Source organism: Acanthopagrus latus, chromosome 20 (assembly GCF_904848185.1).
Source record: "Acanthopagrus latus isolate v.2019 chromosome 20, fAcaLat1.1, whole genome shotgun sequence".
NCBI classification, from domain to species: domain Eukaryota; kingdom Metazoa; phylum Chordata; class Actinopteri; order Spariformes; family Sparidae; genus Acanthopagrus; species Acanthopagrus latus.
In genome coordinates, this window is record NC_051058.1 from 11216696 (window position 1) to 11232786 (window position 16091).

Consider the following 16091-nt stretch of genomic DNA (forward strand, 5'->3'; position numbering starts at 1 on the left):
CAGGGAACATGGGAAAATACCATTTCAGACGCATAGCTTACATATGCTACAGTAAAAGTGCTTGTACTATATCACACTTTATAGTCAGGTAACTAAGGAAGTGAAAGCGCAGCCTGAAGCTATTTAGGACGACCTGTTTTACCTCCGTCTGCACCATGTGAGGTCGATTCAGTCTCATCTTGTGCACAAAGGCATTGATGCCCACTGCTCTTTCCTTCTCAAGCTGCTGAAGCAGCACATCCAGGGCAATGATAGTTCCAGTCCGCCCCACTCCAGCACTGACAGAGACACACACAGCAAGATGTAAGCAGTTAGTGTACAGGTGTGATGTTGATCATCATCAGGTGGTCCTGATTTGTAAGACAAGATATAAATACAGTAAGCTTTTTTTCCAGTTTAACTTCATTATTTCGTTTCCCTAATGTGGTTTCCACATAAAAGTGTCCAAAGATGGCTCTGGACCTGAAACAAGACAAGCGCTCGTTCTGTACCTGCAGTGAACCACAGTTGGCGCTCCAGCTCCTTCTCTGTGGATGTGCTGTCTCACCAGTCCTCTGAACTGGATCAGGACTTCTGTGCCCTGTGGGACTCCATGGTCAGGCCAAGCAGTGAAATGAAAATGTCTCACTGTGCGCTCCTCTGAGGTCTTACTCTGAGAGAAAAGATTTTAAAAAAAGGAAATCAAACACTGTAGGTCTGTTTTTAACCAATATAGTGGTCATTAAATTATACTAAAGATTGTAAACCTTCAACCACCATTTTCTGTAGAAACAAATGAGTGCCAGTTCAGACAATTTTCTCTTTCTCTTACAACATCTACAGTAAAAAAAAAAATCACATTTTCTACACACAGAAGTAGACAGTCACAAGTCACATTTTTCATTCACTTTGTTGTCCTTTGTGACTTGCATTATATATTAATGAATACATTACAAACAGTAACATTTTAGAGGTGTTTCGTACATGTTTCACCCTAAAGTCCCTCAAGGTCCAGTTTGGCTCCTGCTGCTCAGAATTCATGGTGACTGTCAGCTCTCCATAACGGCAAGGATCACTGTTGGCAGGCCAGTACTGTTCACACTTAGTCTAGGAAAAGGAAAGATAAACAGACAAAACATAAAATGAGGTTCTTGAAGTTGCACCAATATTTTTTAGTAATAGAACAAATAGTGGCAGTGATCAATAGTTCTACAGTAAATCACAGTTCTTTGTTGAGACCGAAAAACCCAGAAAAGAACACTGAAATAGAGAGCAGGGACACTTAAACCGTCGTTATTTTTACAATGGCTATAAAAGTAAATGATCTATGACAACTCAGTTTTCACTTCCTTTAAAGTCTTGCACCAAAGGGTTCTCAAATCTTCATGGGAACTCACCCGTCCTCCCTCGGTGCAGTTGGTTACCATGACGATGCCTGTCACTTTTTGCTCCCAGATCATCCTCCAGAAATCATTCACTGTGGACGGCAGAGGACCCTGAGTGGCGATGTACTCTCTGTTGCTGTTGTAGCCCTGAGAAGTGATTGTCAAAATTAGTGTGGAATCCTTATGAGCTTTTATTTGTCCTTTATTGCTCAGTAGGATTATACACAATACTGATAATGATAAACAACAATTTTATGCTCATGAAATCACATTAAGTGAAAATTAATGAGATGTCAAATGTGCCAGCCACAAATCAACTTTTAATTAACTGTCAAGCCGGACAGAGTCCAGATTTTTACAAGCTCATTATATGTCTACAACATATATTGTGCACAACAATTAGAGATGTAATTATTTTCAGTTATCAAGTAATACCTACTGGCATGTAACTGGCATTAATGTAGTCGGAGGCTGCATTGGGATTTGCTGTAGTTAGCTTCACTCTGCACCAGTCGTCTAAGATAAGAGAAACAGAAGATGGTTTATGGCAATGCACTGGCATTATAGAATGAGTCATCTGGACTATTTCATAAGTCTCTATTGCTTGTGATAGCATGATCTAGCCATAGGCATACATGGCAGGACATTGTTGAAACGATTCCTCGCTTTGTTCTCAGGTAGAATAGCTTCCTTCCGTGTCTGCTCTGTGCCAACAGGAATGAGGCTCTGCATGACAGTTGACAGATGACATGCAATTGAGAGAAAGGACAATGGGAAACAAATAATTAAACAAAAACCCATAACTCTACGACACGCATGCACTTTTATAGTCCTCTGCAAAAACAGGAAGAATAGGAAGAGGAAGAACAAAATACAAGTTGCTTTTTTCATGCACCTCATACTCCTGGCTGAAACCCCGGTTGTCATCCACACTTAATTGGTAGAAGTGGTCTGGAAACTTTGCCACCGAAATTGTTCTTAAAAAAAAATATCAAAAGCATAATTCATGTTGTGTTATATGCAGTAAATAAAATGTATCTGATATGTAAGAGAACTGACATACTACAGAATAATAAAAATAAATAAAATAAATAAAAATGATATAAACTGTCAATAGTGATAATGTTTTCACAGTTTATAAATGAGACATAAACCATCACAGCCTGCAAGAAGTGGCAAGGAAGGTTTGGTTTACCAACAAATTTCCTCCAAAATAAGTCCTACAGTACAAATCTTGTTTTACCAGATTGAATGGGGGTGAAAGTGGTATTAACATAATGAAGAGAAGTACACTTACTTTTTGTCAGGTAGTTTGGAACGAACCTTTTTTCTTCTGTGGGAAAGAAACAAAGTGTTTCATTTATGAGTCTGGAGAGTACATTTCAGGGAGATAATGCAGATGTAGTCACTGAGGCAGCACCAACCTGATAATATCTGGTCTTTTCAGCAAAATGAAGACAACAAGACAGACCAGGACAACAAAAAGGAGCACAGCAAACACTGAACCTGCAATGACTCCTAGAGGAAGTAAAATCTGCTTTAAGTGATATGTAACATGAAGTGGAAACGCAACAGAGCAGTCCCTATTGCATCAGCCTCACATTATCTTTATTTGCCCTCTATCATGAGGATGTTGTAATCTAATAAAAGAAACCAGTTTCAAATAATCAAAACCAAACAACAAGCAGGTGACATAAACAACACAACAGCGAGAAAAAAAAGTGAGAATACGTTGTTTAAATTTTACAAAAAGAAACCAAAAGTCACATACTCACCCCTTGGATCAGTAGCACATGAAAAAACAAATGGCTCAGAATGCTGCTCAGAACCCTTTCCAGTCCCAGACAGTGAAGTTAAAGACACCTCATAATGTTTGGCAGGTAGGAATCCAGATAATACGATAGAATGTCCATCATCTTTATGCTTTCTATAAGATTTCCCCGTCACATTCACTTCCACTGCAGTCCACACACCCTCCGGTTCATCCCAGGCAATACGGACAGAATATCCAGCATCCCAGTGCTCACAGCGAGCATTTAAGCATGGAGGAACTGAATAAAACAGGTAGAAAGATGCATTTACCGTACCATCAAACACAACACGTATCAACATGGTGAATTTCCATTAAAAAAAAAGGTTGGATGAAAATGACATCAATGTTCTTGATAAAAGTAAGTAAGTATGTTCTTACAAAAGTAATATTTTCTTCTGTTTTTTTCAACAGAGATTAGTCCAAGATTATGCTTGATGCCAAATAATGTATTGTCTTGACACGTGCTATCCAATTAGTCAAGAAACTTGTTGAAATCTGTAATATTTATTGATTAATTAAAGTTCAGCTTGGCCAAAATGGGGATTTGCTACTTTTTCATTTGTTGGCTACATTAAATATTTTGAGGTTTTTGACTGTTTGTTGGAAGAAAATTGCAATAGCACTGCTGTGGACTCTGGGTACTTGCTGGTATTCAACACTTTTTTTCACTATGAAATAAAAGGTATTTTTAAAGCACAGACAAAATAATCATAATAAAAATACATGTATGTACAGTGTATCCTCCACTAATATTATAGTTAAAATGTTTTGAAATTAGGGTGCTTCACATTCATTTTCATGGATTTCTACTCACTGATTGTCAGATTGTGTTCACACTGGTCCAAGTGTTTGGAGTTGTTTTCATACCAAAGATACAACTCATAGGTTGCACCAGGGTAAAGGCCGGTAAATGACACATTTGGACCGCCAGGACTGACATGTTCTTGTGATTTGTATTTGGCTGTTGCATTTGTGAACAGGCCTTCAACCATTCCTTGGATTGATGAGGTAGTAACATGCCATCGTACACTGGCACAGTCTATGCCTGAAATGAATGAGAAAATGTTGGAGAAAAAAAACATTCATTTGTTAGTTGTTAGCACATTATTCAAAAAATGAAACAATATTTTATTTTTCATTTAGAAAAATATAGTGGTAACAGTTCTGTATTACGTGTTATTGTGTAGTCTTCATAAGAAGTGCTGTTGAGTCCAGAGAACTGAGTGATGATGCTGAATGGATACGCTCTTCCAGGCTGGAGAGATGTGAATCTATGTAACACAACACCTGTGGATGTATTTAGGAGAATGCTGTCCCCATTCATTTGGAGAAAGTAGCTCCAGCCTTTATCCACATCCACGTTCCACACCAGGGTTATATTGGTTGTAGAGCGCTCAGTGACATTGACCAAAGTCACCTGTGAGGGAACTGATGAAGGAAGCAATAAGATTTAAAGTGTTCCTTTTTTCTAAACAAACATTTCCAAACATATGTTTTATTCAATTCCATCATTTCATAAGAAACTATTAAATAAGATATTCTTAAACACATGGTGAAGAAAATGACTGGCCATCCCTAACAATAACTTCTGTTTTGTGTACTTTTTCAAAAACAGTTGCTTTAAATTCATTTTTCCTTTTTTATTTATTTTTTTTTTTGCAGGGACAATGTAAAAAAAATTAAATCTAGTACAAGGACATTTTTTTTGTTTCTGGCCACCCCTTTGGACAAAACACAACAATGGTGAAACAAAGTTCTTTGTTTTAGTATCCTTGCTGTACCAAGACTATAGACCAGCTTCTTTCCTATAGACCCCTGAATTCATCCCCAGGATTCCACCATAAAGAGATGTTTTATGTGTAATATTTTTATGACTTATCCAAGTCTGAGTCTGACCTGGTCACAGGTATAACATCGGCTGCAATCATTATAAAGAAATAGCAAATGTTCTCGCTGATTGCCTATCTACTTCATGCAGAAGGATCAATATTAAATTCAAACTGTTTCATAATGAATAATTAGCTTTTTTTAGTACCTTTAAGTGAGCAACCATTCACACCTAGGCTCACCTAGCCTTAACAATCCACATGAAGGCCGACTGAACCAACAACCTACAAGTGGCCCCAATGACTCTGAAACTCAGAGCGCGCACGTGTCATTAATGACTCTGTGAGAACATCCACACAAACTTTAAAAGCCTGCAAAGTCCTCTTCAGCTAGTTAGAACAGAAGAAGCCTCTTGGATGAGAAGTGAAACACCTTCTAGAAACTGAAACAAGTCCAGTTGTCTATGATACAGCTCCTAGAGTACACTGTACGATCTCTCCATATTAAATGTGAATCCAAATTATTGTTTTTTCATATCACAAGCAAAATGGCTTAGTCCAAATATGCATTAAGTGATCACTTACCAGTGACGGCTTGAAACGCGTATCCAGTGCTGTTCAATTCCTCAAACACAGTGAAAAGCATGAAACTGTATTTGGTTCCAGCAGTGAGAGAAGAGACCTCATGTGTTACTGAAGTCCCTGAATCAGATGCAGTGATATTTTCCACCTTGGAACTGCCTTTGTCCTCGTATTGTAGCAAATATGTTGTGATGTTGTTAACCTTGTCCCACATCAGAGTTATACTGTTCTCACTTTGTCCTGACACTTCCACTCCCTTAACATTTTCAGGAGCTGAAAAACAAAGAGTTGACAGTTTCATTTGAAAAAAAAGAGTTTAGTGTGAGACTTTCAACTCAATAATGGGGTTTGTGTATTCTTTTTAAGCAAAGGAATAATTTAATTGAATTTAACAGCAATAGTCAAACATGATAAGCATGCAAGCCCAATCTATTAATACTAATGTTTCAATCAGATATTTTAACAGATCTCTGTCTTGGACCGTGTCTCAGTACCATTCCAGCTGAAAAACATTTAATCAGTGACTGCAGTGTATCTTACTCTGCTGCTTCTGACATTTTCAAACACAGTAAAGAGACTGGAATCAAATTTAGTCCCACTTGTGAGTCCTGGGATTATATGTCACTTGATTTCCTGCTGACGCAGTGACACTTATCTTTCCTTCAGCATATTCAAGTATACACTTGGAGAAGCCAACCACTTTATTCCACTGCATCGGTCTCATTGTGTGCAACTGTTTTAAACTCTTCTGCAATAAGGGGAGCTGGAGTGTAAAGAGTCATTACTCATTGTAAATATACAGTACACTGTTGCAGTACATTGTATAATCTCTCTATATCAGCTGTTGCAAGTTTTGTTTTGCTCTCGACTGACAAAGGGGAAGGTGAACCAAAATGATTATTTTTTCATATCACAGGCAAAATGGATTAGTCCACAGGTGATCACTTACCGGTGACGGCTTGAAACATGTATCCAGTGCTGTTCACTTCCTCAAACACAGTGAAAAGCGTGAAACTGTATTTGGTTCCAGCAGTGAGAGAAGAGACCTCATGTGTTACTGAAGTCCCTGAATCAGATGCAGTGATATTTTCCACCTTGGAACTGCCTTTGTCCTCGTATTGTAGCAAATATGTTGGGATGTTGTTAACCTTGTCCCACATCAGAGTTATACTGTTCTCACTTTGTCCTGACACTTCCACTCCCTTAACATTTTCAGGAGCTGAAAAACAGAGTTGACAGTTTCATTAGAAAAAAAAGAACTAAGTGTCACACTTTCAACACATTAATGGGGTTTGTGTATTCTTTTTAAGCAAAGGAATAATTTAATTGAATTCAACAGCAATAGTTAAACATGATAAGCATGCAAGCCCAATCTATTAATACTAATGTTTCAATCAGATATTTTAACAGATCTCTGTCTTGGACCATGTCTCAGTACCATTCCAGCTGAAAAACATTTAATCAGTGACTGCAGTGTATCTTACTCTGCTGCTTCTGTCATTTTCAAACACAGTAAAGAGACTGGAATCAAATTTAGTCCCACTTGTGAGTCCTGGGATTATATGTGTCACTTGATTTCCTGCTGACGCAGTGACACTTATCTCTCCTTCAGCATATTCAAGTATACAGTTGGAGAAGCCAACCACTTTATTCCACTGCATCGGTCTCATTGTGTGCAACTGTTTTGAACTCTTCTGCAATAAGGGGAGCTGGAGTGTAAAGAGTCATTACTCATTGTAAATATACAGTACACTGTTGCAGTACATTGTATAATCTCTCTATATCAGCTGTTGCAAGTTTTGTTTTGCTCTCGACTGACAAAGGGGAAAGTGAATCAAAATGATTATTTTTTCATATCACAGGCAAAATGGATTAGTCCACAGGTGATCACTTACCGGTGACGGCTTGAAACGCGTATCCGGGGCTGTTCACTTCCTCAAACACAGTGAAAAGCGTGAAACTGTATTTGGTTCCAGCAGTGAGAGAAGAGACCTCATGTGTTACTGAAGTCCCTGAATCAGATGCAGTGATATTTTCCACCTTGGGACTGCCTTTGTCCTCGTATTGTAGCAAATATGTTGGGATGTTGTTAACCTTGTCCCACATCAGAGTTATACTGTTCTCACTTTGTCCTGACACTTCCACTCCCTTAACATTTTCAGGAGCTGAAAAACAAAGAGTTGACAGTTTCATTAGAAAAAAAAGAACTAAGTGTCACACTTTCAACACATTAATGGGGTTTGTGTATTCTTTTTAAGCAAAGGAATAATTTAATTGAATTCAACAGCAATAGTTAAACATGATAAGCATGCAAGCCCAATCTATTAATACTAATGTTTCAATCAGATATTTTAACAGATCTCTGTCTTGGACCGTGTCTCAGTACCATTCCAGCTGAAAAACATTTAATCAGTGACTGCAGTGTATCTTACTCTGCTGCTTCTGTCATTTTCAAACACAGTAAAGAGACTGGAATCAAATTTAGTCCCACTTGTGAGTCCTGGGATTATATGTGTCACTTGATTTCCTGCTGACGCAGTGACACTTATCTCTCCTTCAGCATATTCAAGTATACAGTTGGAGAAGCCAACCACTTTATTCCACTGCATCGGTCTCATTGTGTGTAACTGTTTTGAACTCTTCTGCAATAAGGGGAGCTGGAGTGTAAAGGGTCATTACTCATTGTAAATATACAGTACACTGTTGCAGTACATTGTATAATCTCTCTATATCAGCTGTTGCAAGTTTTGTTTTGCTCTGGACTGACAAAGGGGAAGGTGAATCAAAATGATTATTTTTTCATATCACAGGCAAAATGGATTAGTCCACAGGTGATCACTTACCGGTGACGGCTTGAAACGCGTATCCGGGGCTGTTCACTTCCTCAAACACAGTGAAAAGCGTGAAACTGTATTTGGTTCCAGCAGTGAGAGAAGAGACCTCATGTGTTACTGAAGTCCCTGAATCAGATGCAGTGATATTTTCCACCTTGGGACTGCCTTTGTCCTCGTATTGTAGCAAATATGTTGGGATGTTGTTAACCTTGTCCCACATCAGAGTTATACTGTTCTCACTTTGTCCTGACACTTCCACTCCCTTAACATTTTCAGGAGCTGAAAAACAAAGAGTTGACAGTTTCATTAGAAAAAAATGAGCTTAGTGTGAGACTTTCAACTCAATAATGGGGTTTGTGTATTCTTTTTAAGCAAAGGAATAATTTAATTGAATTTAACAGCAATAGTCAAACATGATAAGCATGCAAGCCCAATCTATTAATACTAATGTTTCAATCAGATATTTTAACAGATCTCTGTCTTGGACCATGTCTCAGTACCATTCCAGCTGAAAAACATTTAATCAGTGACTGAAGTGTATCTTATTCTGCTGCTTCTGTCATTTTCAAACACAGTAAAGAGACTGGAATCAAATTTAGTCCCACTTGTGAGTCCTGGGATTATATGTGTCACTTGATTTCCTGCTGACGCAGTGACACTTATCTCTCCTTCAGCATATTCAAGTATACAGTTGGAGAAGCCAACCACTTTATTCCACTGCATCAGTCTCATTGTGTGTAACTGTTTTGAACTCTTCTGCAATAAGGGGAGCTGGAGTGTAAAGGGTCATTACTCATTGTAAATATACAGTACACTGTTGCAGTACACTGTATAATCTCTCTATATCAGCTGTTGCAAGTTTTGTTTTGCTCTCGACTGACAAAGGGGAAGGTGAATCAAAATGATTATTTTTTCATATCACAGGCAAAATGGATTAGTCCACAGGTGATCACTTACCGGTGACGGCTTGAAACACGTGTCCGGGGCTGTTCACTTCCTCAAACACAGTGAAAAGCGTGAAACTGTATTTGGTTCCAGCAGTGAGAGAAGAGACCTCATGTGTTACTGAAGTCCCTGAATCAGATGCAGTGATATTTTCCACCTTGGGACTGCCTTTGTCCTCGTATTGTAGCAAATATGTTGGGATGTTGTTAACCTTGTCCCACATCAGAGTTATACTGTTCTCACTTTGTCCTGACACTTCCACTCCCTTAACATTTTCAGGAGCTGAAAAACAAAGAGTTGACAGTTTCATTAGAAAAAAAAGAGCTTAGTGTGAGACTTTCAACTCAATAATGGGGTTTGTGTATTCTTTTTAAGCAAAGGAATAATTTAATTGAATTTAACAGCAATAGTCAAACATGATAAGCATGCAAGCCCAATTTATTAATACTAATGTTTCAATCAGATATTTTAACAGATCTCTGTCTTGGACCATGTCTCAGTACCATTCCAGCTGAAAAACATTTAATCAGTGACTGCAGTGTATCTTATTCTGCTGCTTCTGTCATTTTCAAACACAGTAAAGAGACTGGAATCAAATTTAGTCCCACTTGTGAGTCCTGGGATTATATGTGTCACTTGATTTCCTGCTGACGCAGTGACACTTATCTCTCCTTCAGCATATTCAAGTATACAGTTGGAGAAGCCAACCACTTTATTCCACTGCATCGGTCTCATTGTGTGTAACTGTTTTGAACTCTTCTGCAATAAGGGGAGCTGGAGTGTAAAGGGTCATTACTCTTTGTAAATATACAGTACACTGTTGCAGTACACTGTATAATCTCTCTATATCAGCTGTTGCAAGTTTTGTTTTGCTCTGGACTGACAAAGGGGAAGGTGAATCAAAATGATTATTTTTTCACATCACAGGCAAAATGAATTAGTCCACAGGTGATCACTTACCGGTGACGGCTTGAAACGCGTATCCGGGGCTGTTCACTTCCTCAAACACAGTGAAAAGCGTGAAACTGTAATTGGTTCCAGCAGTTAGAGAAGAGACCTCATGTGTTACTGAAGTCCCTGAATCAGATGCAGTGATATTTTCCACCTTGGGACTGCCTTTGTCCTCGTATTGTAGCAAATATGTTGGGATGTTGTTAACCTTGTCCCACATCAGAGTTATACTGTTCTCACTTTGTCCTGACACTTCCACTCCCTTAACATTTTCAGGAGCTGAAAAACAAAGAGTTGACAGTTTCATTAGAAAAAAAAGAGCTTAGTGTGAGACTTTCAACTCAATAATGGGGTTTGTGTATTCTTTTTAAGCAAAGGAATAATTTAATTGAATTCAACAGCAATAGTTAAACATGATAAGCATGCAAGCCCAATCTATTAATACTAATGTTTCAATCAGATATTTTAACAGATCTCTGTCTTGGACCATGTCTCAGTACCATTCCAGCTGAAAAACATTTAATCAGTGACTGCAGTGTATCTTACTCTGCTGCTTCTGTCATTTTCAAACACAGTAAAGAGACTGGAATCAAATTTAGTCCCACTTGTGAGTCCTGGGATTATATGTCACTTGATTTCCTGCTGACGCAGTGACACTTATCTCTCCTTCAGCATATTCAAGTATACAGTTGGAGAAGCCAACCACTTTATTCCACTGCATCGGTCTCATTGTGTGCAACTGTTTTGAACTCTTCTGCAATAAGGGGAGCTGGAGTGTAAAGAGTCATTACTCTTTGTAAATATACAGTACACTGTTGCAGTACACTGTATAATCTCTCTACATCAGCTGCTGCAAGTTTTGTTTTGCTCTCGACTGACAAAGGGGAAGGTGAATCAAAATGATTATTTTTTCATATCACAGGCAAAATGGATTAGTCCACAGGTGATCACTTACCGGTGACGGCTTGAAACGCGTATCCAGTGCTGTTCACTTCCTCAAACACAGTGAAAAGCGTGAAATTGTATTTGGTTCCAGCAGTGAGAGAAGAGACCTCATGTGTTACTGAAGCCTCTGAATCAGATGCAGTGATATTTTCCACCTTGGAACTGCCTTTGTCCTCGTATTGTAGCAGATATGTTGTGATGTTGTTAACCTTGTCCCACATCAGAGATATACTGTTCTCACTTTGTCCTGACACTTCCACTCCCTTAACATTTTCAGGAGCTGAAAAACAAAGAGTTGACAGTTTCATTAGAAAAAAAAGAGCTTAGTGTGAGACTTTCAACTCAATAATGGGGTTTGTGTATTCTTTTTAAGCAAAGGAATAATTTAATTGAATTTAACAGCAATAGTCAAACATGATAAGCATGCAAGCCCAATCTATTAATACTAATGTTTCAATCAGATATTTTAACAGATCTCTGTCTTGAACCATGTCTCAGTACCATTCCAGCTGAAAAACATTTAATCAGTGACTGCAGTGTATCTTACTCTGCTGCTTCTGACATTTTCAAACACAGTAAAGAGACTGGAATCAAATTTAGTCCCACTTGTGAGTCCTGGGATTATATGTTACTTGATTTCCTGCTGACGCAGTGACACTTATCTCTCCTTCAGCATATTCAAGTATACAGTTGGAGAAGCCAACCACTTTATTCCACTGCATCGGTCTCATTGTGTGCAACTGTTTTGAACTCTTCTGCAATAAGGGGAGCTGGAGTGTAAAGAGTCATTACTCATTGTAAATATACAGTACACTGTTGCAGTACACTGTATAATCTCTCTACATCAGCTGTTGCAAGTTTTGTTTTTGCTCTCGACTGACAAAGGGGAAGGTGAATCAAAATGTGTATTATTTTCTTTAGCAAAGTAATAGTAGCTTCATTGAATTCCACTCTTTTTAATCAGCAACAGTCATAAATGTCAGTGAGCAACACCAGTCAATGAATAAGAAATTCTATCATGTATATTGTTAAAGAGCTCTGTCTTGTTGTAGACCTGTGTCAGGAGGAAAATTTACCAGTGACTGCAGACAGAGTTACTCCACTGCTCCTGACACTTTCATACACAGCAAGGAGAGTAAAGACATATTTAGTCCCACTTGTGAGTCCAGGTATTGTATGTTCCACTTGATTTCCCGCTGATGTAGTGACATTTATCTCGCTTCCATTGAACAAAAGCCTGTAGTTGAGGATGTCATCCACTTTATTCCACTGCAGAGTTATACTGGTCTCGTTTTGTGCAATTGCTTGAAACATTCCTGCATTACGAGGAGCTAAAATGTAAAAAAAAACACAATGGAGGAACTGTCACAAAATGATTTAAGCTATACTTAAGTGTGTAGTTCAGAAAGACATCCACTTTATTCCAATGCAGAGTTATACTGGTCTCATTTTGTGTAACTATTTTGAACTCTTTTGCTTTAATATGTGCTAGAATGTAAAGAGGCATTAATTCCTGTAAACACACAGTAAATAACCATCTCTCTATATTAGAGAAACTTTGAAGTGTGTGTCAGGCTTTCAACACAATAATGGTGTTTGTGTATTCTTTTTAGCAAAGGAATAACTGAATTTAACCTGTAGTTACCAGCAACAGTCAAACATCATAAGCATGCAACACCAATCTATTAATAAGAACATTTAGATTAAACATTGTAACAGATCTCTGCTGTGTTGCAGCATAATTTCAGCTGAAAAACATTTTATCAGTGACTGCAGTGTGCTTTATATCCAGGATAGAATATTGTATTTTGCATTAGTCTTCCTAAATATATGACAACATGTTTTAATTTGCTATTGTCACAGTTATTTTGTTGATTAAAAGGCCCCATTGCCATGCGATTTGTATTCGGCAGTAACAATGAATGAATGTAAAAAGGTCAATGGTGGCTCACACTTACATGGTTTTATTGTTAGAGGATTGGCTGTTGAAGGAATGGTTGTTGGAGGAGTGGTTGATGAAGGAGTGGTTGTTGGAGGAGTGGTTGATGAACTTATCACTGTTGTTTTACCTGTTGTTGTGTTGGAGTCAGTGACACCCTTAAAACAGAATAGGAATTGTTAAGGCATGGAAACAGAACCAGTCACTGTCAAGACCAGCATACGCTGAGTTTTGGTGCTTGTTTTGGTGCCGGTCTATGCAGTTTTTTGTTTTTTTGTTTTTTTTTTAGCAGGAATATAATCTCTGAATATACCAACTATGTTGCCTTGGTATATTCAGATATTATATAACAATTCTCTAAACTATTGTTGAACTGTTATATAATCTCTGAATACACCAAGGCAACATAATTTGTGATAAATTCTATCTTGTTGCAGTCCCATTGTTTGTTTGAGACTTGCTATCTTTCATTGTTAGGGGCTGATTTTACAAAATCTCTCAAGGCTGACTGCAGGGGAGTCAGATCAGATCACCTGTGCACAGGTGGGGAGACTGACCACTGATTGAGGAGTGGAAGCAGCTTGGGTCATTTCCCTCCCAGCCAATCATGGTTTGATGACGTCCTTTTTGTGAAGGCTTAAAAGAGGTGGGGGATGGGGTGCCATTTAGCTCAGTTGGTAGAGCAGGCATCCCATGTACAGAGGCTTGTTCTTGCTGCAGTAGCCCCTGGTTCAAGTCCTGTGTCACTCTCTCTCATCCTGTTTCCTGTTATCTCATAAGCTGTTATGTGAATAAAGCCATATAAAGGCCAAAAAATGAGGTGGGGAATGACATACAAGTGGCTCTCACCCTCATTTGGAATCTGTCCCTAACATATTGAGAACTTCATTCTCCTTAGATTGCCATCCAGAAACTCTGGGCTGTTGAGGCCCTATCAGGTTTTCTTGGCTGCCCACATCCTTTGTAGTGAGGAAACTGTGTTTATTTGGGGACTCCTTAAAATCCAAGCCCCTATACCCCTTCAGTTTGACATTTTATTTCCCTGGGGCTTCTAGGAGGCATTTGTTTGTTATACCCAGGGGAGGCATTTCTTATTCATTGAACCATTAATGACACTAGGCATTCCCCCTAGATTAACATGTTTTTTGTTTAGATATTTTTTATTGGTGGGGCTGGCCTGTAAGCAATTAACTGACATTACTACCACAATCTTTATTATCTTGCACTGAACATACTGTGAACATTGTCGTGGAGGTTAAAAAAAAAAGACTGTTTAAAGCATTCTAGTCTCTCTGTTGATAGAAATGTTCCTTACAGGGAGCAAAATGTTTTTAGACTGATAAATAGCAGTGCTGTGAGGAACCTTGAGGAAACATCAGCATCCTTAAATGCAAATTATGGCCCAGAAACTGTTTTTGCATTTCTTATGTCGACCTCTAAATAAATCAGTGGCAACACCTAAAATGTGCTACAAAATGAGCTGACAAAATATAATCAGACCGACGTGTACAACGGCGTAACTCCCTTGGGTTACATATTGTAACATATATCATTCAAAATTCACTGTATAGACTTTGACAAAAAGCAGTATCCAGCTACAGCACCTTGTCTATAATATACAATAAACAAGACAAAAAAGGCTAGCGGTCCAGCTGTCTTAGTGTTTTACTTTAAGCTATTTCCTCATTTGTGCTTTTGTCTCTCTGAGGAAGTGAGTGAAAATAGATAACTGCTGGAACTGGAAGAATGAATTCATATTGCTTCATCTGAAAAAGTCCATCATTCTAAGTTGTGCAAGTCTTTCTTTCTTTCTTTCTTTCTTTCTCTTTTCTGTAAGTACTCTTATTTCACTGTAATTCCACTGTCTGAACACTGTTATCATGCATTGTACCTTCACTGTGGTTTTGACTCTAAAGTGTCCTTTTGTTGAAGTCAACCTTTTGAATAAAGATACAATATCTGATAACAAAAAAGAACACAAAAATAACACTTACCCAGAGCAGACTCAGGAAGACGCAGAGTAACAGCTGGTCTGAGGTGACTTTGAAAAATAACGGCTTCGTCATTGTTGTGGTTTATGAAGCTACACACATACCAAAAACTTGTTAAATTCTTTTGCTGTCCCCAAGATAATCATCAGGTTTCTATTTTCAGTCTTGCCACTGATGTGTTGACAGAGTCAAGAATACTTGAGGCTGTCAAAGAATTTCTCCGTGCCTGGGTAGATACCGTCCGATATTAACTTTTTGCCAGTGGTGTTGACTTTTAATTCCTAACCGTGTCCTCCTTCTGTAACCTCTGGTCCCCTCTCATACTGGCAAGTAACTACTATAATAGCTGCTTCTCCTTTTTGGCCTTGTAAAACCACAGAGACCTTTGCCCCGCCTGTCACTTCCTTATTAACGGTCAAAGTGTGCATGTTTACATATTTATTAGTGGTAATTGCTTTATCTCTCCTGTGGGCTTATCAAAACCAATTTTATGTTTGTGACAGCGTGTGAACCTTCATGATGTGGGTTTTTTGACTTGTTTTAAAATTGAGTTATTTCTGCATGACTATCCATGTGTAGCCTCTTCAGTTGAGCAGATTGCACAGAACAGCAGATTTGCTTTTGGTTTCTTTGCACCTTCTCAGAAGGCTGGGATATTTATATTGTCCTAGTAGTTGAGATCAACAAGGAACTACTAAAAGCACATCACTAACACCTTCAACAGAACATGAAGTCATGACAGCGTTTATGGTCTCATATTATGGCACCGTAAACTCGATAAATGTGTCGTTCTGTCAAAGAAAATGTTGTCTGATGCTGTCCACGGGGAAACATGAGGAGGAAGCTGACCTTCATAAATGATCGATTTCTGTAATCCTTGAATATTCCATGATGTGAGTCT

The 16091-nt window shown here is 38.4% G+C and overlaps 1 protein-coding gene across 8 annotated transcripts in view; it reads right to left on the reverse strand.

The window, feature by feature from the left end:
• LOC119009378 (receptor-type tyrosine-protein phosphatase eta-like) overlaps positions 1 to 15869 on the reverse strand; it is a 29760-nt gene extending 13891 nt beyond the window's left edge. For 2 of the 8 annotated variants that reach the window (XR_005071723.1, XM_037080590.1), the window contains exons 1-10: positions 15194 to 15869; positions 13219 to 13357; positions 12337 to 12591; positions 11271 to 11540; positions 10325 to 10594; positions 9377 to 9646; positions 8429 to 8698; positions 7481 to 7750; positions 6535 to 6804; positions 5589 to 5858 (exon numbers count right to left, since the gene is read on the reverse strand). Coding sequence is in view for 7 of the 8 variants with exons in the window: in XM_037080590.1 (XP_036936485.1) it covers positions 5589 to 5858; positions 6535 to 6804; positions 7481 to 7750; positions 8429 to 8698; positions 9377 to 9646; positions 10325 to 10594; positions 11271 to 11540; positions 12337 to 12591; positions 13219 to 13357; positions 15194 to 15265 (2356 nt within the window). In the remaining variant the exon portion in view is untranslated. The remainder of the gene's footprint in view (positions 1 to 5588; positions 5859 to 6534; positions 6805 to 7480; positions 7751 to 8428; positions 8699 to 9376; positions 9647 to 10324; positions 10595 to 11270; positions 11541 to 12336; positions 12592 to 13218; positions 13358 to 15193) is intronic. The other 6 variants (XM_037080585.1, XM_037080586.1, XM_037080589.1 and 3 more) reach the window with 6 other exon arrangements.
• Between the last annotated feature and the right edge of the window lie 222 nt (positions 15870 to 16091).